Here is a 23,272-nt window from a genome sequence, read left to right on the forward strand (position 1 = left end):
GGTCAAATGCGGAGAACAAATTTCACTGCGGTAACGTGTGTAACTAATCGTACAAGTACGACTTTGACTTTGACTTTGATCTGATAATGGTGTATATTTCAGTTAAGGTTTATAGATCATCAAGATTATAATCTTTATTGTTACATCCCATTATAATACAAGTATTTGCAACATGAGAAATAACAGGTTTTTTTTGTAAAAGTTGTGATTTCTAATCTAAATAGAATCATCTGAAAATGTTGTATGAAGATTGACACATTTCATGTTCAAACGGAAACATTTCATATAAAACAAAAGCAATGTGTCTGGTGAGTCTTCACATTCACAAATCAAAGCAGTATTATATGTTGTCCCATGAAAACTGATTATTGTAAGGGAATTTAACTGGCTCAATTCTGTCTCAATTCATCCATTACTATTATTAGGTTTTATATTCATTTTAATTTATTTTTATTTAAAAATTGTCTTTTAGGTTTTATAACCTCAGTCACACACACACACACACACGCACACGCACACACACGCACACACACACACACACACACACACACACACACACACACACACACACACAACCTGAACTTTGAACATTCAGTGGATTTTATGTGGTCTGTATTTTCTCTGCGAGTTCTGAAGCCTTTTGAGCTGCAATGAAAACAGGCAAACAGTCCACAAATTATATATGGGATTTGTGGACTCTCAGTCTTCATTCACGAACTTTGTTTTTGAATGTTTTATGTATCCCTTTAAAACTGTAATGTTCAAAAATAGCACAAATAGTACAAGCCCACAATGTGTCAGGATGTGATATGTTAGCCTGTAGAATAGATCATATATTTACAATTAGTAGCCTAAGTAGTAATAAGTAGGGCTTGGGTAACATAACACGTTATACAACATTATAACTTTGCTATAGCTTTGTAATCTTTGAATGAAGACTGTGAACTATTAATATTGTACTCAATGGATTGCTCATAGCCTATATTGGGACATTGTGCAGAGAACAAATTTACCTATAACTAAAAAGCATCATTTTATTGCTGTCGGGACTCGGGAGGAAACCACCTAACTCAATTTTTTAGGTTTTGGATTTATTAGACACCATTTACGTCTGTGTGTTGTTTCGAAAATATTGAACCGATGGAAAGTAGTAATAAACACTTTGGACAAAACCTATCAACTCCATTGGACCCTCAAACTGTCTGCAAAAAAAGCAACTACCTCCACTCCACACATGACAATAAAAAATTATAATGCAAAACTCAAGTGTCATCAATAGCAACACTGATACTGGTACTTTTGAGTGTTTTGTATCAAGACTAGTGGCACTCTAGTCACACACAACTAAATCCATAGAATATTAAAAGTGTCCATATATTCTATATGGTCTATGCCAATTCTATGCCTTTATCGCCTTCTTGAAGAGAAGTTGCCTCTGACTGGGGTTCTTTACTTTTCTTTGGTTCCTTTTTTTCTTTTCTGGGCAAAAAAGAAAAGAAAAAAGGTGTTATTATTCAAAATGTATTATTTTGCATATTGAAATGAAAATAAAGAGAAATTTAACTACTACCCTTAATTTTGTATTGCTTTCACTGTATTATTCTGTCTATTGAAAGGAAAACCCTGAATACTAAAACATGGCTGCTTGTACCTTGACTTCACTGTCAGGACGATCACCATTGCAATGATGACGGCACCAATGATTCCAAGCAGAATTCCAGCGATGAGTCCTGTCAACATAAAACAAGAGACAAACTTTTGACAGCAGTCAGACAAGAAGCATTCCCATACTATGTATGGCTAGTTGGCTACACCATAAATTGTAACTCGAGTGTCAAAAATGCATACCTATATCGCATATGTTTTCTACTACTCAATTATTACTCCTTAATTATGAATTGGTCTTAAAGTGTAATTCAACACCAGACTAAAGGTGTGGATTTGCTGCACTCTAAAGTTTAGAAACTACAGGTGGATGTTTGATTTAGGTGTGCCAATGAACAGTTTTATCTGCTAGTATTAACCCGCCCTCACTATGTAACCTTTTTTTAATGAATGCATTTTAATTTGGTCCAATCTCTAATAGGCCTATAACTTATAATTGGGGTGGATTTTCTTCTATTGAGACATTTAGATCGTGTCAAAGGTCATGACCTGATGGTCAAGATTCAATATATCGCCCAAGCAAGTAGGCCAGCTCTTTTAGCTCAGTGGTAAACATTTCAGCACTTGAGTAGGAAACCGGGTTCAAATCCGTGGTAGAAGATGAAAGTTACAGTGCTGCTTTAAATAAATAGTATATTATATATTTGATTAATATTTAATATCTTGTAACTAACAATTAAGCTTGCTAGCTATAGGTCTACTCTAAACTATATATTGAACTTGATCTGATATTGCAGACCAATATGAAAGCCATTTACAAAGTTTTCAGCATCTATTATTCTTATAGACAATGTGTGCATTAGTCACAATGGGAAGAACTTGGCAGATATGCGTTCCTCAACCCGAGTTGAGGAATGTCTCGTCTCATGTTATGAGACGAGACGAGACTGGGCACCATGCAGTGGGAAGTCTTCTGGGCGATAGTCCCATGATCCATAGCCACACGTAACACCAGTACTGTTGAGATGTGTTCCAAACCACATCAGAGTAACTTGTAACTGAAAGCCTAACATTATAATTCAAGGACTGCGTCACTAGCCATAATTGTAATATACTTCTCTATTTAAAATAATCGTGAGACAGAGACGATACTTGGACCAATATTCGGCAGCCATAAAGTTTGCTTATTGAGATTATTTTAAGCTGTATGCATCTCCTCACCAACATTTGTGTCTGGTTCATCTTCCTCCAGTTCATCACCATCATCTAAGAATAAATACAAAAATAAATATCAAACTATTATCCAATGTGATGCAATATTTCCATGTGAAAAAGCATGACAGTTTCTAAAATATATGAATAACAATCAGTTATCATACAGTATAAAGACATTATCCAAAGCATCTTACCATGGGTACCATGAGTATGAGACCTTGGTCCCCGCAAATTATCCAAAGCATCTTACCATGGGTACCATGAGTATGAGACTTTGGTCCCCGCAAACCCACTGACCTGTTTCGAGGCTATAGATCATGGTTGGTCAGTAGGCTAACACTGTATACTGTATAATGGTCTGCTCACCGTGGATTCCAGCACAAGTGGCGTTGCAGCTATTCTGGTCGAAAAATCTGTTTCCGTTTCCGAAGCAGCCCGTCCAAAGGAATTTTTTGCATTTGTCATGAACGGAGTCATAGTAGTAGCGCAAATAGTTGCCCGCGCAACCCCCCAATTCCTTTTTCAGGTGGCAAGCTGCAGCTTCTGTGTTTGGTGAGTGAGTATAGAAGGGATACATTCATCATTTATGGGATTAATGATGAGTGAGAATGAAATTATTATCAAAATGCATTTCCCTTCCCCTTAATTCCCTTGGGCCTAAACATTATACATAATGTGATGGGTTTTCACCACTTGATGGCATATTGCTATTACTTGAAGCTGGAATGTGTCACTGCTTCCAAACAATTTCACAATGACATGTTCATGATCATTAACAGTTAAAATAGGCCAAAATGCTGCATAGTTGTGGTTATATTATGTTCATCTCGTAGCAGGGATACCTGCAAAAATGTCTCTCTCACACAAATGCATGCGCGCACGCAGTCACGCACGCACACACACACACACACACACACACACACACACACACACACACACACACACACACACACACACACACACACACACACACACACACACACACACACACACACACACACACACACACACTTAATAAGTTATTATCAGGGTGGCTTAGATGGTATTGTGGATCCCTTCATAAAGGTGTGCTTCAAGTTGGTTCATATTCCAAAGTCCTCAATTGTTAACCCCGCCAGGAGGAATGCCGGAATGGCCGAAGGCGAGGGATTATGTTTTTGCTCCTGTGAGTCAGTCGGTCAGTCAGTCAGTCAGTCAGTCAGTCAGTCAGTCAGTCAGTCAGTCAGTCAGTCAGTCGATCAGTCAGTCAGTCAGTCAGTCAGTCAGTCAGTCTGTCTGTCTGTCTGTCTGTCTGTCTGTCTGTCTGTCTGTCTGTCTGTCTGTCTGTCTGTCTGTCTGTCTGTCTGTCTGTCTGTCTGTCTGTCTGTCTTCAAAACACACTTTTTTAGGCATGGCATACTGTAGGCCTATCTAGAGGTGTATAAGTATTTCATTAGTACAGTTGTGTTTTTTTTTTCCTTCTTCTTCTTTGCAATTGTTGTGAAATTGTTGTGAAATTGTTGTGAAATTGTTGTGAAATTGTTGTGAAATTGTTGTGAATTGTTGATTGTTGTTATGGAGTTAACTTAAGGTCATCTTACCAATCCAGGGGTATTTCGCCTCTGCATTTACAGAGCAAGTTCTTATGCACTCCCTCTCGTTTGCGAATCGATTGAGATTTCCTCCCTCTCCCTTGTATACAAAAGGATAGCAAATGTCGACGGACTTGTCGTAATACACAGGGAATGAAATGTTTGTGCCAGTGCCTTCCTCTTTGGCCAAAATACACAAATCTGTAGGTTGATAAAGAGAATAAAAAATACATTATTTACACATTATTTGCATGTCAAAAGTGTACTCTGTACTGCATACAGTGGAAATGTATTCAGGAGAGAATATTGATGGGAACATTGAAAGTGGAATATTAAAGTGTTTTTAAAGTGGGTCAGTGCATGTCACACACAGTCAAATGAGTGTTCATTTTAGCTTTTTTTGATGCTCTAGTCTAGATTTTACTGGAAATACATCGCTGAAAATGAACCCTATACACATTTATGATACACTATACTCAACTGTATGATTCAGAGCAAAATCATCAAGAGATATCTCTGTTCACATGACTAATGTTTAACCAGCTTCATCGCCTGAGACCCACTCCTTCTTTTTATGGCTGCAGTAAAATGTGTCATTTATGGCTCTGTTTCATGCAGCTCTCCCGCCCTTTATAGATTCCGCAGAAGGCCAGTATAGTTTCTCCCCTGCTGCCCTGCATAGTAAAATAAGCTTAAACTTCCCTACCATAATACTTTGGGGGGGAAAGTGACGGAGGGGTCCGGGCTTCCCGTAATTATAATGTTGTTACGTTTTCCAGTGATGAGGTGAGGACAGCAGCAGTATTTACTCCATTATGCACAGAACAATCAGGCTAGCCTATAGCTAAGTCAGCAGTGATGTCAGTGTTGAGAAGACGTAGACAGGAAATTATGGAGTCGGTTTTGCACAATCATTAACAATGAGTAAATAGCATCACGGGGATATTAGACCTACAATACACGTTCTTACTTCTTTGCTCATGTCTACCCCTGGCTAGAGGCAGTTATTGTTGGCTTTAGGTGCAAGTTCCTGCTTGACAATAGGCTACTGTCAATGGGGGGAAAAAGCTTTGTAATGGATGCCTACTCCCTATAGGACTTAACACCCACTGGTGTTAAGTCAGAGACCCCCAGTACCACTAAGCCAATGGATTTTAACTGGTGTCCTTGTCATTAGGTGTTATAGTTACACCTGGAGCACATGATGAAATTACAGTTTCAACCTGGACTGTATTTGAAGATCAGGATCCTGATTTTCAAATATAAAAATCAACAGCAAGTTTAAATATTTATTTAAAAACAATTGTGATGTTCTCTATTTGCATTAATTTACAAAAAGAGTTCTTCCTCATCCTCTTCACTGTAAAATGTAGGCCTAAGTCAATGAGGGGAATATTTTGAATGGCATCATGCCATCATGGCAACTTGGCAAGTGTTCTTGCACTTTGAAATCTGTCTTTCTCTTGTGTGTTGCCATGGCACTACATGTTAAAGAAAAATCCTTGTATTTAACAACAATAATAATCAAATTAATTACAGATTAATAATTAATCATGATTAATCACCATTAACAAAATATGCCAATTTTTTGTTGGCACCACAGAGCGATGACTAGCGCAGAGTAGGTCTGGGGTGTATGGGGCAGGTAATTCTGCTCATGCGTTAATTGCTCAAAAATACATTAAAATCCAATCCAAATAAAAATAGAATCTAGCCTAATAGTATGAATGACAGACATGTAACCTTGATCTGATCTTGATGTAGGCTATACAGTATTGAGGCTTTATGTTGCAGAAGGTTTTTCTCATTGTAGAAGTTTCAACGAAACTGAATGAACACACCCTGAAGATTGATTTAACATCTATACAACCTCATTTGAAATGAGTAGTATTTAATTTAATAATTTAAGGTTTAAGAAGAATAAAATATTGTTCATATACTGTACCTGGAATATCTGAGTAGATGTTGTGGAAAATTGCAAAAGCAATCCCAAAAAATAGAAAATGTTTCATGTTGCTTCTCTTGTGGCTGTCCGTGGAGTGATAGTGGCAGTTGTAAAGTAGGACTGGGTTGGTCCTTGTCATCATTAACCTTTGGACCCAGGCAACAGAAATTGTTTTTTTTTCCGAGTACCAAATGAGGATCGGACCGCAGAGCTCCACCAGACGAGTTTGGCTACCCAGGGCCCGCAAATTTGTAAGTCAGTAATAGCCAATTGGAATGTAATAAATCTGATCTTATTCTTGATCACATGACTTGTATCACATAATGTGTGCCAATTGTGTGAGTTTTGGACGAAAAGTATTTTGTGAACAATGTGAAGAAACCTTTTTTTCACGGTTCATTCATGATTTGTGGCATTTTGCACAAAACAGGCCCCTCTCACAAAATTGTCACACGATGCCCAGACAAATGTCATGCTAAGCCCGGAAATTGTCTCACAGAGTCCTGTCAATCACTCAAGGAGCCTGACAGACCTATCAGAGAAGCCTAGAACCGATACCTCCTCCTCCAGCCCTTTTTTTTATTTTTTTGTCTACAGTACCAAAAGTCAGAAAATAGACGATTGTTTGACACCACCGTCGAGTTGGATTCATGTTATTATTGTTCATGTGTATTTCCATGGCAGACATTTAACCATTTTAAATCGTCAAGACATAGTGAACTTGACCTTTCACTCTGTGAAACCACTTTGCCAAAAATAACAGATCTACAAGCTTGCTATTTTGGGTGAATGTCCTCCCCAGAATAAGGATGCTGGGGTTTAACACAAAGTTATTTTCAATCTATATCCTAATTCCTATAATGGAAACAGATATTCTCTAAAGATTTCCTCATGACATGCAGTGTATTAGGGGGAAATATTTACATGATATTACGTAGCGTAATATGTCATAAATGTATTAAGTGCTGTAAAGTAGGCTACCAATGTAATTCTGGGATACATTATTTACATTGGTGCTCTGAAATAAAATAAAATAAATGTGAGAACCTCATGCTGTACACAACTATAGATTGTTATAACTCTGAAGAATTGACTCCTGCAGTTCAATTATTACACTTTCCACATAGAAATAACACTGGATTTTGCTGTGATACAGCCAGTATAGGTATGGCTTTCTGTGTTTGTCCCATTAAGTGCCAAAGACTTTGAAATGGCATGAAGCACAGGTCAGCACAGAATAGATAATACGTTTGTCCCTTTTCTTTGAACACATAGAGACGACGATATGCACCAAAAAATAACCTTTTGGATAGGGTTCAACTGAAGTATAGTTTTAAAAAGACTGAGAGACTATTTTACATGCTATTTGGTTGTTTCAGCTATAGCCTAGCTGCATCTCATCATGAGAGATTTGAATTTAGTATGCTATCTGATTGTAATAATGAGATCCAGCGGCAAAGTTTGACTTGGTTCCACAGTTAAATATTGTGGAAAATAGATGATCTTCAAGCTCACAATGCCTCGTAAACGCGTGAGCTTGTAGATTGTCTATTTTCACATAGTTTTTGCCTTTCTTATAGCCTATTATTTGACAATTTGGCCAATGTTTGACCAGTGTTTGAGGGGCGCTAGCCCCTCCTATGTCCAGCTTTGAGTGTTTGTGTAAACTAAACTGTTGTTGATTACTTTTGATGCAGTAGCCTCATGGTCTGATTTCTTTCTTTCTTTCTTTCTTTCTTTCTTTCTTTCTTTCTTTCTTTCTTTCTTTCTTTCTTTCTTTCTTTCTTTCTTTCTTTCTTTCTTTCTTTCTTTCTTTCTATCTTTCTTTCTTTCTTTATTTCTTTCTTCCCCCCCCTGTGGGTCCCTGATCGGTTAAAACTACTTGCCTACTTGGGCAAATGCAATAGCAGGTAGCAGTAGGCTAATCGACAAGTTGAATTGTCTACCACACACTTTCTGAAAACGGGAAAATGGTTACGGTAATTCACTGGAGCGGTTCAGTCAAGAGGCGCGTCCATGCAGCTGTCCTACATAGCTGTCCTAATGGTGCATGTTTCATGGTGGAGCGGTGCGCTGCAGTCGCACACTGACCGCTCTTTGAGGTTGCGCTATAATGAGTGACTTGGACTGACTTCGCAAGGATGCGGTGAGCGTTATGTTGAGCTGTCACTCTCCTCTCCTCTCCGACCGGTGAAAACTCCTGTTCACGACTCCAGGAGGCTGGTTTGTTATGGCTCTGACGTCAGTAAAGAGCTACAAGGAAGCTGTCTGCTGTCATGTCAAGACTCTACTATAAAAGCCGACTTTGAGGAAGGAGGCAGGAGGAGGACACAAGTGTGGCTGTCTTTGAAGATCAAGCTCAGCTCCAAACATGCAGATTCTGAGCCTCACGCCCACCGTTGTCCTCCAGCTGACTTTCTTCGCTGTCTTGCATGGTAAGAACCCTTTGAGCTTTTCTTGGAAGGCCAAAAGCACCATTAATTGTTTAGTTACAGACAGCTAATGCATATATATAGGCATACTCTTTCAGATAACCAGATTTTCGTCTTCTTCTTTTTGTGTGTGTTGTTTTCAAGAACATTATTTTAATAGACAGTGGGTGCATGGGTGAAAGTAGGGTGAAAGTAGGGTGAAGTTCTGAACTTACCCCAACCTGCATCTCCTCATATTGTTTATGTTTTATACCTTGATGCATCCCTCCATGGACACATGTATGCATTCAATGTATGCCTGTACAGTATTGTGTAGACATTTTAAGCATTTCATATGCATATAAAATTATTTATTTAAGTCTATTAATTTAAGGTGTTAATGTCAAAAATTTAATTTAAATAAATTTCAAACACAACAATTAGGGTAGTTTAATTGGAAAGTATAAATTACAAATGTGTAAAAACAGAAACTTCAATATGAATGTCAATATCAAACTCAATTGGCTCAGGCTGTTTATTGAGCAGGTGTATATAGACTCTTCTAGAGAATGATAACTTGCCTGCTGACATGTGTAGGCTACTACAACCTAAACACAATTATTGTAATTTCATTTTAAAACGTCACCTAATTAAAGTTTCACTTTTGTGTTTACTGTTTAGTCTAAACAATTGGCATCCTTATTATTATTATATAATAATAAGGATGTATTGTTATTTTGTGCACGTGCATGTCACATTCATACTGAATGGTGAAGCACTCGTCATTCATGTTAACTTTCTCTCTGTTTCAGGTCACAAATGGACATACAATGGTCAGTGTCCTCTAACTCTTTTCCTCAACATTTTGTATTTCTACACATATTAGCCTATTAATTTGTTCACCCTCTCCCCACACATACACACACACACACACACACACACACACACACACACACACACACACACACACACACACACACACACACACACACACACACACACACACACACACACACACACACACATACACACACACACACACACACACGCACACACACACACACACACACACACACATACACACACACACGCGCGTGCACGGATGCACGCACACGCACACACACACACACACACACACACACACACACACACACACACACACACACACACACACACACACACACACACACACAAAGACAGAAAGGCTGAAAGGGTAATAATTATTATTATTATTATTGTTATTACAATTATTAATATAATAATAATAATAATAAATTTTATTTAGAACGCAGTACGTTTGAAACAAATCTCAAAGTGCTATACATCAAGAGAGGAAAAATGCAGTATTTAGGCCCAGGCCGTAGCGTAACGGTCTGGGCACCGGACTGGTAATCCAGTCGCAGTGTGCCGCGGGTACGACTCCCGGACCCGACACGGCCCTTACTGCATGTCATCCCCCCATCTCTCTCCCGTTTCCTGTCAGCCTACTGTCTGTCCCTTCAAAAATCAATAAAAGGCGTAAGCCGCAAAAAAATATATATCTTAAAATGCAGTATTTAAAAGGACTAAAAGAAGAATAAGTCACCTATAGTATAGGTGACTTATTCTTCATGTACTGTATAGGTCCTATACAGTACATGGTCACCTAGACCTGGTCACCTATACATGCTAAAAGGTTAAAAGCACACAGCGCATCTAAAAGTCCAACTATAGGCAAATGCCTTGTTAAAAAGAACAGTAACCATAGTTAACTTGTATTTGTTTGTCTGTAAAGGTCTGTGAGTCAGACCTAGTATATTCCACCCAAAACAAAATATATAAATTGAGAATTAGAGTTAATTTAGAGGCAATCCTGACCTGTAGTTGCATGGCCAAAAACTGAGTCATAGCATTGTTAGTGCATATAGCCTGCAGAGGTTGGCAAATCTGATGAGTTTTAAAAACCATTGCTTCGCCTTCCTTTTTTCTTTTTTTTTTAGATTTATTTATTGATAATGCAGATATCATTTACAACATTTTTTTTTTTTTTTAAACAAGACAAGACAAACTCAATTGTTTCGCCTTCCTATGACACAATGCAATTAGACAGCACGGAATACTGCCGCCACCTCACTTTGACCAAGTTAGCCGGTCTACAAGCTCACAACATCAGATTAGGGATGCTGGGGTTCAAGTGGTAAAAGCCTGATTTCTATGTTGTCGTACAACAGCGCAAGCCACGTGACACCGTCGTACGACATGCAGAGCATAATTTAAGTGCAACACTAGACTGTAGAGAGCTCTGAAATTACACCATTTCATAAGTGGTTGCCTTGCCTGCCGTTGGCTTTGTGGCTTAAAGGTTGTATGTGAACGGCTTCTTGAACCATACCATGACAAGCTCTTACATAAACAAAGGCACCAGAGACGACCACTTGATGTGTCACTGGTTTTCAACAGCCTGTAGGCTACACCTGTCCCCAGGGACACCATGTTAGACGGAATTAATAGAGAAATACAATCATTGTGCAATTGTCCCTAAATGAATTATTTTGTTAAATATTGTTTATATCCTAATCCACTGCACTGTTTAAGATGTGAAGTTGTGTTGCACAATTAAGACGAATATGGATGATTTGAAATTTTTTGCTAAAGAAAATCACACTTGTGTGAAGTGAGGGGCGTCTCACTTATTTTAACAAACATCGTACCATATGCTTCTTTAAAGTACTCTAAACAGTCTGTAGACTTGGCTGCCCCATGGTGTCATGTGGGATGCTGTTTTTTTACATTATTAAGTCCATAGACGTGACTTCCATATGACATCATTTCCAAAATCCTAAAAGTTTCAGTGATGCTCAAAATACAGAATGATCTGTATTTGGCTGCCGACCCCCATCTGAAAATATGTTTTTCCAGGGGACCCCTCCCCCTAGAAGCAAAGATTTGAGTTAAAAACGTTAGCTCTGAAAGAATATTCAAATATGTGCGCCATTATTTTTCACATTACGATTTTTCAAAATAGCTAAAGTATAACATACTACTTAAAACACCAAAAGGGGTTACCGTCCTGGATGGGATACAGTTCTTGAGTGCAATGTGGAAGATTTAATTACTGGTTACAAACAATCATTCCCTAAAGAAGGCCGAAATGTCGAAACGTTGGATAATAATAAATATACAGCATCGTGGCTACGAGTGTGCGGCCTTTTTCTCATTTTTACTTACAAACAATCAAAGCACACAGAGATGTCCACAGCAGTTTACAGGCCTGACGGGGGCATCCTCACCTCGAGCACTCTGGGGGAGGACACTAGCTGCATGGTATACACCAGTGGTTCCCAAACGTTTCAGCTCAAGACCCAAAAGAGAGATTAGACATTTGCTCAAACGGGACCCAAACTAGTAGAAATAGCAGATCTACAAGCTCACAACGTGTCGCTTTGCGGCACGTTGTGAGCTTGTAGATCAGCTATTTTCACCACTTCATAATTATTTTTATTTTTATTTATGGAACGTCTTAGATTTGTCTGTTTGGTTGTTTTAAAATGTATACAATTTAAAAATAATAATATATTAAAAAAACTAAATCTTTTGAAATATATATATTTTTTCAACTGCAAGTAAAAGAAAAGCAAGTAAAAGAAAACCCATACAAATTGGTCCGTGACCCACAAATGGGTCTCGACCCAGTGTTTCAGAACCAGTGGTATACTACACAAATCTGGATGGACTCTTGCTGAATTTACATAACAGAATGCCAAGGTTAAAAAAAAACTACAACCAGTCAAGCTGTGCTAAAGGACACTGAAGGGCCACCACAGGCCACTGGCGTGATTACGAGAGGGCATGTTGGCTCTAATTAAAACAGCAAATGAACTGGACACTGGGGTAATTATAGCTATAAGAATAACTTTACGTTTTTTATTATAGGGAATACTTTGCCCAGCTTGAACTTTGAGCTTTTCCCTAGAGCAAACTGTATGCAGTGACTTCACACTCACATAATTCTCTTGGTGCCTTTCAGCATGTCATGTAGAATCAATTCAAATCTCTCTCTGTTATGTGACAGAGGTGGTGGTGGTGGGGGGACGTCATCTGTATCATTCATGCTTGCTTAATAATATTCATCTGGCATATGCTGAATGGTGGATTCCTTAAATGGACGCTGAATGCGCATAACGTAACAGTGATGTGAACACACAGCTACATTCAGCACACTTTGTCTTTGTCTAGATTCAGCTAACTGTTAGAGTGTTGGCACTGTTCTACGGGGACATTCTTAGTTTCTACTGGAAGGCAGCATCTATCTAGCAGAAAGGCCCAGTATGCATGCAGCCTCATTCTTTTCTCAACTCGCCAAATTTAAATATCACACACATAAATTGCTTCCTGATTTGTTTTTCTTCTCTAAATCAATTTGCAATGAGTATTTCCTTTCTCTGATTTCCAGGACCGCTGTGCACTGTTGTCTCTCCTTCAGGCACTCTTTCCTTGGCCGTTGGTGTGTCTAATCTGCGTGTGCATCCCTTGCATTTGGGCAGTAACAAGTACAGTTTTATTTTGGTAATTGTTTTGTCATTGGTACTATACTGCAGGGCCAGAAGGAGAGCACCATTGGCCAAAGCATTACCCTTTCTGTGGAGGAGCATTCCAATCTCCAATAGACATCAAGACAGAGCTGCTAAGGTTTGACCCGACGTTGAGACCCATCAAGCCTCACAACTACAACCTGTCAGCCTATGAGGAACTTACTCTGGGAAACAATGGACATTCAAGTAAGTCACACAATTTGATCCATGAAATGCATCACAACTAGGGGTGTAACGGTACATTTTAACAGCGATACGATACGTATCACGATACATGGTTGACGATACGATACATGGACGATATTGGTTCATTATGGCGAAATTTTTAAATCGATACAGTAACCGATACAGTAACCATTTAGCAAATACGTTAAATTTGTGTGAAACTTGTGGATAGTGCAGGTTTTTTAAGGGTTACATTAAATATTATGGATATAAATAAGTAAACACAGTGATTCTCTGGCAAATACATAGACATTATATTTGAACACATACAGTATGGATGAACCCATACCTTGACATGAACACAGAGAATACATTTAAGTACTTAGTATTGATTAAATTGATTATTTCCATTGCGAAATGATACGATACAAAGTCAAACGATGCAATACGATATTAAAATAAAAAAAATCAATATTTCGATACAGTTTCTATATCGTTACACATGTGATGCTGTACACATGTGATGCTGTGATTCTGTACAATAAGTGAGCATTATTGAATATTCAGTAAAACCTGAAACTGGACTTAACACACACTCGCATTAGGTTTGGACCAGATAAATGCCTGTGAACTGCATCATTGTCTTAGTGGCCTAATTCCTGGGTCAACATAAAGAAAATGATAGGAGGCTCCACTTTCTGCATCAGCTGCAGCAATTTTCGGTAATAACTCTTATTATCTTTGCTGGCCTTTGACCCAAAGTAAGCGCACCATGTTTAGTCTCGGAAAGCAGAGACTAGTCAGTGGCCTTACAGTGTCTGGTGTGTCACAATTCTTTTTACTCTGTATCAGTTTTAGTTTTTCAATATCTATTTGTAACACACACTTTAACATAACTGCTACATCTAAATATAGCTTATGGTACAAACAATAGACAGCAAACAATACCCACACACCACAGAAGCCCTATTTATTTTAATTACTTGGGAACAAGAAAGTGTTTATTCTTCGCATTGTATCATTATGCTTTATTTGAACAGAGAATAATGCTGTGTGTCAAAGTTGGGTAGACTGCAGCACAACAGACCAAAACTGTTACCTCTTGCTTGAGGCTTGTCGAGGGGCCATGGTGCTACGTAAACTGCTACGTATAAGTAATTAGTAATTACTTGCGCAAGCAGAGCGTGCGTTGGCACCTCGACAGAGTGCATTTCCTGTTTTAAAATGGCATCTACAGGCTAATATGTCTGTAATGTCATGCCCTATGTTCGTCAGAGCATTACAATGGCTGTGACATCAGCAGAGATAAATTGGCACCTACCAGCATTCACTGTTTCGTCACCTGCCATCAACTGTGCAGACCAGACAAATGCTTATGCGTGTATGTCTGCCATCAGCTGAGTGGTATTATCAGTGTGACTTGTGTCCCTAAAATATGCAGAGACAGCAATTTTACTGTTGAGCATATAGGCAGGGGACACGCCACTACATATCAAACATATTAATTATTTTGGAAAAAGAATCATGCCCGCTCATTTATTTAATATCTAAAAATAACACTTATGTGAAGTGAGGGGCGCCCAGAGTTTTGGGGGCACGTTGATGTTCTCATGTCTGTGAAAAATGAAATAAATATATTACAAATTTTATTTATGTCAGCGAGATGACGTCTGACATTGTGATACTTTACCATAAACAAATATTAAAGTCTGTAGACTCGGCTGACATAAATTATATTTACATTAAAATTCATAGACTTTGGCTCGGACAGGACATTTATAATTAGGCTCTTGACAAACATTAGACTTGTCTACTAGCCTGACGTATGTTCGGAAAGCCATGCATTGGAGGGGCGATAGTGCCCCTCAAAAAACGGAATCCTGGAGTTGCACGATAGGTCTAACACTAGTTCTCCACAGACACCTTTTTTGGCATCTAACTACTTCCACATACTTTGTGGAAGTGAGCATACAGTAGACCGTAAGGCTATGAAGCAATATAGAACTGGGCATAACGGACAACGGATAAGGGATCTCTTAAAGGCAATGGCATGTGACACGGTGATTGGTTTCATTATTGTAACGCCCAAACCACATGCGTGGGTTAGCAGAGGGTAGCAGAGGTATTTTAGGGATTTAGACAGGTGACCAAAATAGCCACAGCCACAGCCACAGCCACAGCCACAAAATAGCCACAGTGCGGGAACGCCCCTTCCCCAATGCTAAATCCCCAAATAGTGTTTAGAAAGCTTGAACGAAAATAGAGCCCCTAGTTCAAACATGCTCAGATTTATGAAGTTACTTATGCTTGTATTTCTCTTTTTACAATTTTTTATTTTGTAAAGGTTTTAGCATGAGGAAGGGTCAGATTTAGGTTCACACAGAGGTGCAATCTGTGGTTGCTATGACAATGCATTCAAACCAAACCTCTGCTGCTTCCTTGGGGCGGCAGTGAATACGTCACCATCCATCATCACTGGATCAGAGAATTTTCTACTGTACATCATACATTGCAGGTTTTCAGCGAGCCCGCACAGTTTCTGCAGGAAGTGCTTTTCTAGTTGATTATACCTATTGTCTCTCTCCACAGTGCAATTGTCCCTTCCCTCCAGGATGTATATCTCTGGTCTGCCTCATCGTTACACCGCAGCCCAGCTCCATTTCCACTGGGGTTCCTCCAACAGGCCGGCTGGCTCTGAGCACACAGTCAAGGGCCACCAGTTTGCAGCAGAGGTAACCACTAACCAGCATTGAACATCACTGTCTATTCTTCTTCTACTTCTTCCGTGTATCTGTATCTGGTCCCACGTGGAAGAGGCCGGCCTCCGAAGGTGGTCTGTACAGGGGGCAGGTGTTAATTATGTGTTCGGCAGACTGCTCATGCTCACCACACTCGCACACTGTCAAGCCCCACTTTGTTGATTTGAAGCAGCCGACTCCAGTGTGTAGGCGGTAGGGTCCATTGCCGGCGTGGTAGGTCCTCTCCTTCAACACCATCACCCGGGTCACAGATGTAGCAGTGGATACAGGAGGGTCCTGCTTCCAGGATGCCAACAGCCATGCACTGGTGGATAAGTCCTCTGGGATGGAACGTAGCATCTCTTGTGCTGCCGTCGTGTCTGTTTGGAGGCTTTATTTCCACTGTAGTGTTATTTCCACTGTATTTCCACTGCTGGCCTCTCCGACAAGAGGCCGGCCTCTCTTCGGAGGCCGGCCGGGGCAATTCCTGCAAGGACTGGCAGGTAGGACACAGGACTGTTCATTCTTGAGAGCTGGTATACTCACATTGCTTTGGAGATGTAGACAAATTGTTTGATAGTCTGATGACTGCAGTATATGTGACATCTTCAGAGTCAAACGACGTGACATGTTGTGATATTTTTGATCGGCTATTTTCGCTATGAAACACTGTCTCGCGGCACAGTATAAATAGGTTTTAAGAGTTGCCTGTCTACATATTTCAGTCTCGTGGCAGATGTGCAGTTGAAGCAGTAGCATCCAAATACAGAAACCTCTTATCTTGCATCTTTATAGTATACTTACTTTATACTTGTACTGTATAAAACGTTTGAAGCCATGATTCATTCTAATTAAAGAGGCGTGTAACCTTATAGGCCAAAGAAGATAGTTCACACACACCCACAACACCAGAGACATAGCATGTGCAACCCAGATTTGGCACAAACAAGGGACTAAATTAATTGGCTCAAGGGACTAATTCCATTCGCTCCCCTTCAAAACCGCTTTCAAAGGGCACCTACGGAGTACGGACGGCTGCAATTCGAAACTGCATGGCCCCCGTAAAATCTGAAACCCCCTTTCCCCCTCCCTGTATATGTTTCTTTTCCCTTTTTACCTCAAACCTATGTTTGGGGTTTTCAACCGCCTCTTAAAATGACTGGCTCCTTCTCTGTCCTATTTCACGTGTCAAGCTCAGTAGACAATCCATGCACAACAGGATGAGTCATGCAGTTTGCTGCATTTTACTTTTGATACTTGGAAATAAGAAATAATTTGACTTAAGCATCTGGAAAGAACGCTGCCACATATCACGGATAGTGATAAAAAATAAAATGTGCATTTTTATCTATAATTTTGCATTTCATTTGAATCACCACGGGGAGAGGCATGTTACAACATACAATTTTACAATTTAGGCATTTAGCAGACGCTCTTAATCCAGAGTGATTTACATTAAGCAATAACAAAAAGTATGGCATACATCACATATATAACTAGACAAAGTGCCAATCGGCACAGGTCTCCACCAGGGCAGGTCAGGTTGTGGCCTCATGGTGGCGCTATAACAGGCTGTTGAGGAAGATTTGGGCCGGAGGTTCGTGTTGGAGGGATGCAGGTACAATGTTTTTCCATGTGTGCATACATAAGTTGTATACAGATCGATGCAGTTATAGCTAAAAACAGGAATTGGCCTGTTATAGCGCCACCGTGAGGCTGATTTTGAGGAAAAAATTGTGGCATGTCGTCCTCGGCCTAGTGAAAATGTGCGTGTATAATTTAACGGAAATTGCACACTGTGTTTGTGATTTGTGGCCTTTTTTCGAAATGGACGAATCGTGTGAGCTTTGGAAGCCAATCTTAGCCAATCAGGATGGAAGATGGGAAATGGTGCCGCTCCCTGTTGATCACATGACTATGGAGATAGTGTATACCGATTTGCGTGAAATTTGGATAAAATCTGAAGGAGTAATAATAGAAAATGTGTTTTACATATGTCGGCCTCCTGGTGGCGCTATAAAGAGCAGATGTGAAAAATTCCAGGCAAAGGTTTTTCCTTGGCCTCTAGGGAGTTGGCATACAAAGTTATCCACAGATCCGTGCAGTTAGAGGTAAAAACACTTTTTGGCCAGTTATAGCGCCACCTTGAGTCTGAGTTGAAATTGTTCATGTGGCATTTCGTCCTGGGCCTAGTGGGAATGTGGGTGCACAATTTCACGGAAATCACGCGATGTGTTCATGATTTGCAGCATTTTGTTTGAAACTGAGCACTCCTGTGAACTTTGGAAGCCAATCTTAACCAATCAGGATGGAGTCTGAGAAATCTGAAAGACCGGTTTCGTTGAATGGCTCTAGAGAGACTGTGTACCAATTTGCGTGATGTTTGGACAAAATCTGTAGGTGTACTGTGCAAAAACTTGTTTTGCACAAAGCGGCCTCCTGGTGGCGCTATAACAGGCCGTTCTGGAAAGTTTGGGGCAGAGGTTCATCGTTGGCATCCAGGGAGTGTGTGTGCAAAATTTGGCATCGACCGGGTTAACGGTGGCCGAGATTAGCTGCTCACGGACACACGGACGGACGGACACACGGACGGACACACGGACGGACGGAGTGCAAAACATACTCTCCCCACATGCCTTCGGCCTGGTGGAGACAAAAAGTAGTTATCATGAAACATGCGTAAGCTAAGAACGTAACAGTGGAGTATCTATATGTAAACTATACATACTATACTATATTATATTATATATATTATACATGTGTACTATAAAGTGCTATGACTACATAAAATGCAATTCTAGTGCTGTCTACGTAACATGCTATAAAGTCTGTTTAAAATACTATCTAAGTCTACATAAAGTGCTATATTTAAAATTAAGTCTACATAAAGTGCTATCTAAGGGGCTAGTGCCTCAGCCAACATGTGGCCAGTTATAGGGATCATGGTCCTGCTGTAGAGGAACCACATTTAAAGCATTGTGGTTTGACCTGCGTTTGTCAGTGGACACTGTGTGTGCGTGTGCATCCTTTCAGCTGTCTCCAGGCTCCAGAACCACAGTCTCTTACTTCCCTTGATGACATGTTGTATTGGAAGGAATGGCGGAAAATTGAACATTTCCCAGAAATTGTGGAATTGTCCCCCTTTTTCCCCATGGACAGAGCATACTGTAGCTAGTCCATGCATGCCGTCTCATCGCAGTCTACTTGCCTGCCTTTGTGGTGGTACATAAAATACAGTACTTATGCATTATCTACTCTTGTCGTAAATTGTACTAGACCACCCACTGGAGTATAATACCATCCCAAAAAGAGGGTGCAAAAGAAAACCAACAAGCTAACACTAAGAATGTTACTGTGCAGTTCCACTGTGTTCTTTTCATTTAGAGCCAGATCGACTTCTCACCAGTATGCCAATAATTTAACGTGATATTGCCAACTATGTCACTTCCAAATCCAATTAACACTTAGAGTATATGTGCAAAACATGCTATGTTTAGTGCAACACTTTGCAAGAAGCTGTTTATAAAGTCTTTAAAGCGGAGAGAATAATGTGAGCTAAAGATACAGTATCAGAGATATCTTTGAGATTAAGCTCTTACTGAAAGAACTTTAAAATGAACTTGGGGTTGATTTGTTCCCCTTTACATTCACAGATGCATGTTGTGCACTATAATTCGGACAAGTACCACAATATTTCCATGGCAATGGACAAATCTGATGGCCTGGCAGTGCTGGGAGTCCTGATTGAGGTGAGTGCAGGGGGGGGGGGGGGGGGGGAGACGGACGTAGAGTGAACTCGGTTCATAATGCATTGAGAACGCATCCCTCTAACAGTGCCTCCTACACAGGTTGGCGAGTTCAATCCATCCTTTGAGAAGTTCCTGAGGTTCATCAATGGTATCAAATACAGAGGTAAGCTTAACAATTCACATGCATACTGTATCGTATCGTATACCCAGTATACGGTTTATTATATTTATTATTTGTTTTGCAACTGAATAGCTGGAAAATGGAAACTATGAGTTTACATAGTACACATATTACATGCATAAAGTTTCCTTAATGGTTTCCGTATTTATTTACGATGTATTTTCTTTATTATTAAGGTTATTGTAGGGGTAATTTATTATTGGGGGTGGGGAAGGGGGCGCGGCTTGGGGGGTCGAGACATGGCCATAGCCTCAGCCCAAAACGTTGAGAACCCCTGCATTAGCCTTCATATGAGTCGATCAGCATTCAACCCTCAGCATCACTGCTGCATATGCCTCATGTCACCCACAACACTGTCTCATCACCTGGCAGATCAGAGAGTGAAGGTGGCAGGTTTCAACATCAGAGCACTGCTGCCTGCACTTCTGGATGAATATTACCGCTACGCCGGCTCACTGACGACGCCTCCTTGTTACCCTAGCGTGCTGTGGACCGTGTTCAAGAATCATGTAACCATCTCCCACAGACAGGTATTTGACCACCACTGTGAATATAAAGTGCATATAGACAGTATACAATACATTAAGTAAAAATCACACCCGTGTGAACTGAGTGGTGCAACTCCCCCCCCCCCCCCCCCCCCCACACCTCTCTCTCTCTCTCTCTCTCTCTCTCTCTCATTAGCAGGCAACAGTGCAGCCCTCTCTCTGTTTCTGGCACAACAGCAGTCATATACTGGTGCTCATTAACGTCACATAGATAGGTGAACACGGACATTGCTGTTCCTTGGAGTGGTTGCACCACTCAAAAACGATAGCAGCCAGAAAAGAAAACATTAAAAGTGACAATAGCTAAAATTAAGGAAAGGACTTGATATAAAAGTATGTTTTCAGATTAAGTGATTTAAAAAAGACTTAAGATTTTGCTAGCCTTAGATCCTCAGGAATAGGTCGTTGCAAAGAATGACATTGTAATGCCTTCTAGCTGTGGAAAATCTCAGTGTCTAATGTGGTTTGTTTTGTTGTGTCTCCCTAGTTTATGAGCCTAGCAACTGCCATGTACTCCTCCCATGTCCAAGACTCCGCTCCAGTACCCCTGAATGGCAACTTCAGGAAACCGCAGCTCACTGACCACCGCCTTGTCCTGGTCTCCTTTAAGGACGGTAAGTATGGTCTGGACAATGGGTTTGGTGTGGCCTATTGTTTGAGCGCCTTTAAAAGGCGCTATATAAATGCACCATTTTACCATTTATGGGGTAGAATTTACCATACGTATGTGATGAAATGGCATAGCATCCGTGCTGCATTGAAATGGCTTATGAACGGAGATGAGTTGTTGTTGTTAATCCTCCTGTCCTGGGAAAACACTGTCTGGCACTGGCTTCTGCTTGTACATTATCACCTGCTTGTGGTCAAGCTGTTACCTTCATGTTATTCATAACCATTTGAGAGTTGATTGACATGGATGTTCTTGTTGGAAAGTATGCCGTCCCTCAACACAGCACAAATGCCTTTTTCCATAATGAGATACTCAGCACATAAATCTGTCCTCAAAGGCCTGATTTTAGTCAACGCTGGCTTACCTTACGTGTGGACGTAAATATACCATACGCTGTGGTATGACAAGAATCTGCATGTTTTCCTCTTCTTCAGAGCTTCCACTTTACAGGGCTTCTGATTCTCTAATGGCAGATCTGTACTGACACGCGGCGGAGCAACCCTTTGCTCTTCTGGCTTTCTTGACGAGTGGTGCTCAGCAGGAGACCGCTCTGTCCTTTCACTGTACCAGCAATGCTTCATGCATGCTGGGCCTGTAGGTCCAAAGGCACACTGTATAGCGTGAGAATATCCTTCGAGCTGGGTTGTTTAACAAGTTGTGATTGGCTTTGTGTCCGATGCAGGCAGAGGACTGCACGGTCCTCTTACAGTTACATCCCCACTGGTGAGGAAGCGAATCATTCAGCAGCTGCTGGTGGGTGACCTGGCAGACCTGGCTGACGAGGGGCTCTACAGGCTCCTACCGCAGGCTGCAGCGAATCCCCCCGCCACTAGCAACAAAAACAGCCTGTACTTCGGCACCCCGGCCAAGCCCAAACAACAACAACAGTGGTTGAACCCCTCGCTGCACAAGAAGAGCCTGAGTAACCGCTACGTGGGAATGTCGGGGCTGACGGAGGACACGCTCTGCTACGTCTCAGTGGAGCAGGAAATCATGCGTCAGCTGAGGAGATCTCACAGTGAGAGCGAGTTGGTCCAGGCTCTCAGAGATGCCATATTCCCCGAGCTCAACCTCAAGAGTTACCTGGAGTGTAAATCAGATCTCGCCCTCTCCACCGTCAGACTCATTCTCCGCGACCGGCCGACAGACGAGGCTACTGAATTGGAACGCTCTCTGACAAGAGCCACCATGGGGCTGAGGAAGTTCCCCCAAGGAATGAAGCAACCTGTGCCACAGTCAAAGTATGAACCTCTCCCACCACTGACAAAGTACGAACCTCTGTCACCACTAGCAAAGAATCAAGGATTCCATCCTGGCACTCTTCCCGGGAAGACCCAGGGTGCTCAATTTACCTGGATCCTGCCTATGGAGGTGGAAGACTAGTGAACTTGCAGACAACATATTGTGCATAGCCCTAAAGCATGGTTTTGTTACATTCCCCAGCAGATGACAATGTGTTCCAGAATGAAAGACTGATGAACACATTGTACTGTAGCCAAAACTTCTCCTGATCAAACTGTCATCGCCTGATGATACCTTTTTAACAAATTATTTTCCATTAAATTATTGTTTGTAGTACATGCACATCGTTGTTCGATATTGTTGATTTACTACATTTACAGTGGAAATCTATTCCGACGAAGGCACAAGAAATGATAGATACTCAGGAAGATATTTGTTGTAAGAATGATGAATGAGGAAACGTCTCAAAATGGACATTTTGTCTCTTTGGAGAGCTTTGTATTGCTAAACACTTTACTTTAAATGGACTGTGATGCCCATGATGAGGGCAGAACTGTTTTAAGCATTATTGTCTTTTGCCTGGAAATCTGTATACGTGGAGCTACATGTAATGCACACAGAGACCAGAGACCTGCAAGGAAAATGGTTACTATGCAAACGT

At 40.7% G+C, this 23,272-nt stretch overlaps 2 protein-coding genes across 3 annotated transcripts; one reads left to right on the forward strand and one right to left on the reverse strand.

The window, feature by feature from the left end:
* Positions 1–1,235: 1,235 nt before the first annotated feature.
* Positions 1,236–6,475, reverse strand: LOC310857065 (boophilin-H2; the record flags this gene model as incomplete). The annotated part of the gene is made up of 6 exons (XM_083762675.1): positions 1,236–1,479; positions 1,652–1,730; positions 2,827–2,871; positions 3,187–3,363; positions 4,401–4,592; positions 6,337–6,475. The coding sequence occupies 6 exons, from the start codon at positions 6,473–6,475 to the stop codon at positions 1,389–1,391; spliced, it is 723 nt and encodes a 240-aa protein (XP_083618801.1). The 3' UTR covers positions 1,236–1,388.
* Positions 6,476–8,639: 2,164 nt separating this feature from the next.
* ca12 (carbonic anhydrase XII) lies at positions 8,640–22,953 on the forward strand. Of its 2 annotated transcripts, XM_083762557.1 has the most exons (9): positions 8,640–8,771; positions 9,560–9,580; positions 13,325–13,504; positions 16,073–16,215; positions 19,875–19,970; positions 20,070–20,133; positions 20,524–20,681; positions 21,187–21,313; positions 22,052–22,953. In XM_083762557.1, the coding sequence occupies exons 1-9, from the start codon at positions 8,708–8,710 to the stop codon at positions 22,750–22,752; spliced, it is 1,554 nt and encodes a 517-aa protein (XP_083618683.1). In that variant the 5' UTR covers positions 8,640–8,707; the 3' UTR covers positions 22,753–22,953. The 2 variants fall into 2 exon arrangements, with proteins under 2 accessions (XP_083618683.1, XP_083618684.1); XM_083762558.1 differs by lacking the exons at positions 8,640–8,771; positions 9,560–9,580; positions 13,325–13,504; positions 16,073–16,215 and adding an exon at positions 16,450–16,724.
* Positions 22,954–23,272: the final 319 nt, after the last annotated feature.

This window comes from Protomyctophum parallelum (genome assembly GCF_964188405.1).
Source record: "Protomyctophum parallelum genome assembly, chromosome: 4".
In the NCBI taxonomy this organism is placed as follows: Eukaryota; Metazoa; Chordata; class Actinopteri; order Myctophiformes; family Myctophidae; genus Protomyctophum; species Protomyctophum parallelum.

Excerpts from the sequence above, each read along its gene's own strand:
- ca12 (XM_083762557.1), top strand. The coding sequence starts at position 8,708 with ATGCAGATTCTGAGCCTCACGCCCACCGTTGTCCTCCAGCTGACTTTC. Across the intron at positions 13,505-16,072 it reads GGGAAACAATGGACATTCAA|TGCAATTGTCCCTTCCCTCC; the intron begins GTAAGTCACACA and ends CTCTCTCCACAG. Across the intron at positions 20,134-20,523 it reads CAATGGTATCAAATACAGAG|ATCAGAGAGTGAAGGTGGCA; the intron begins GTAAGCTTAACA and ends ATCACCTGGCAG.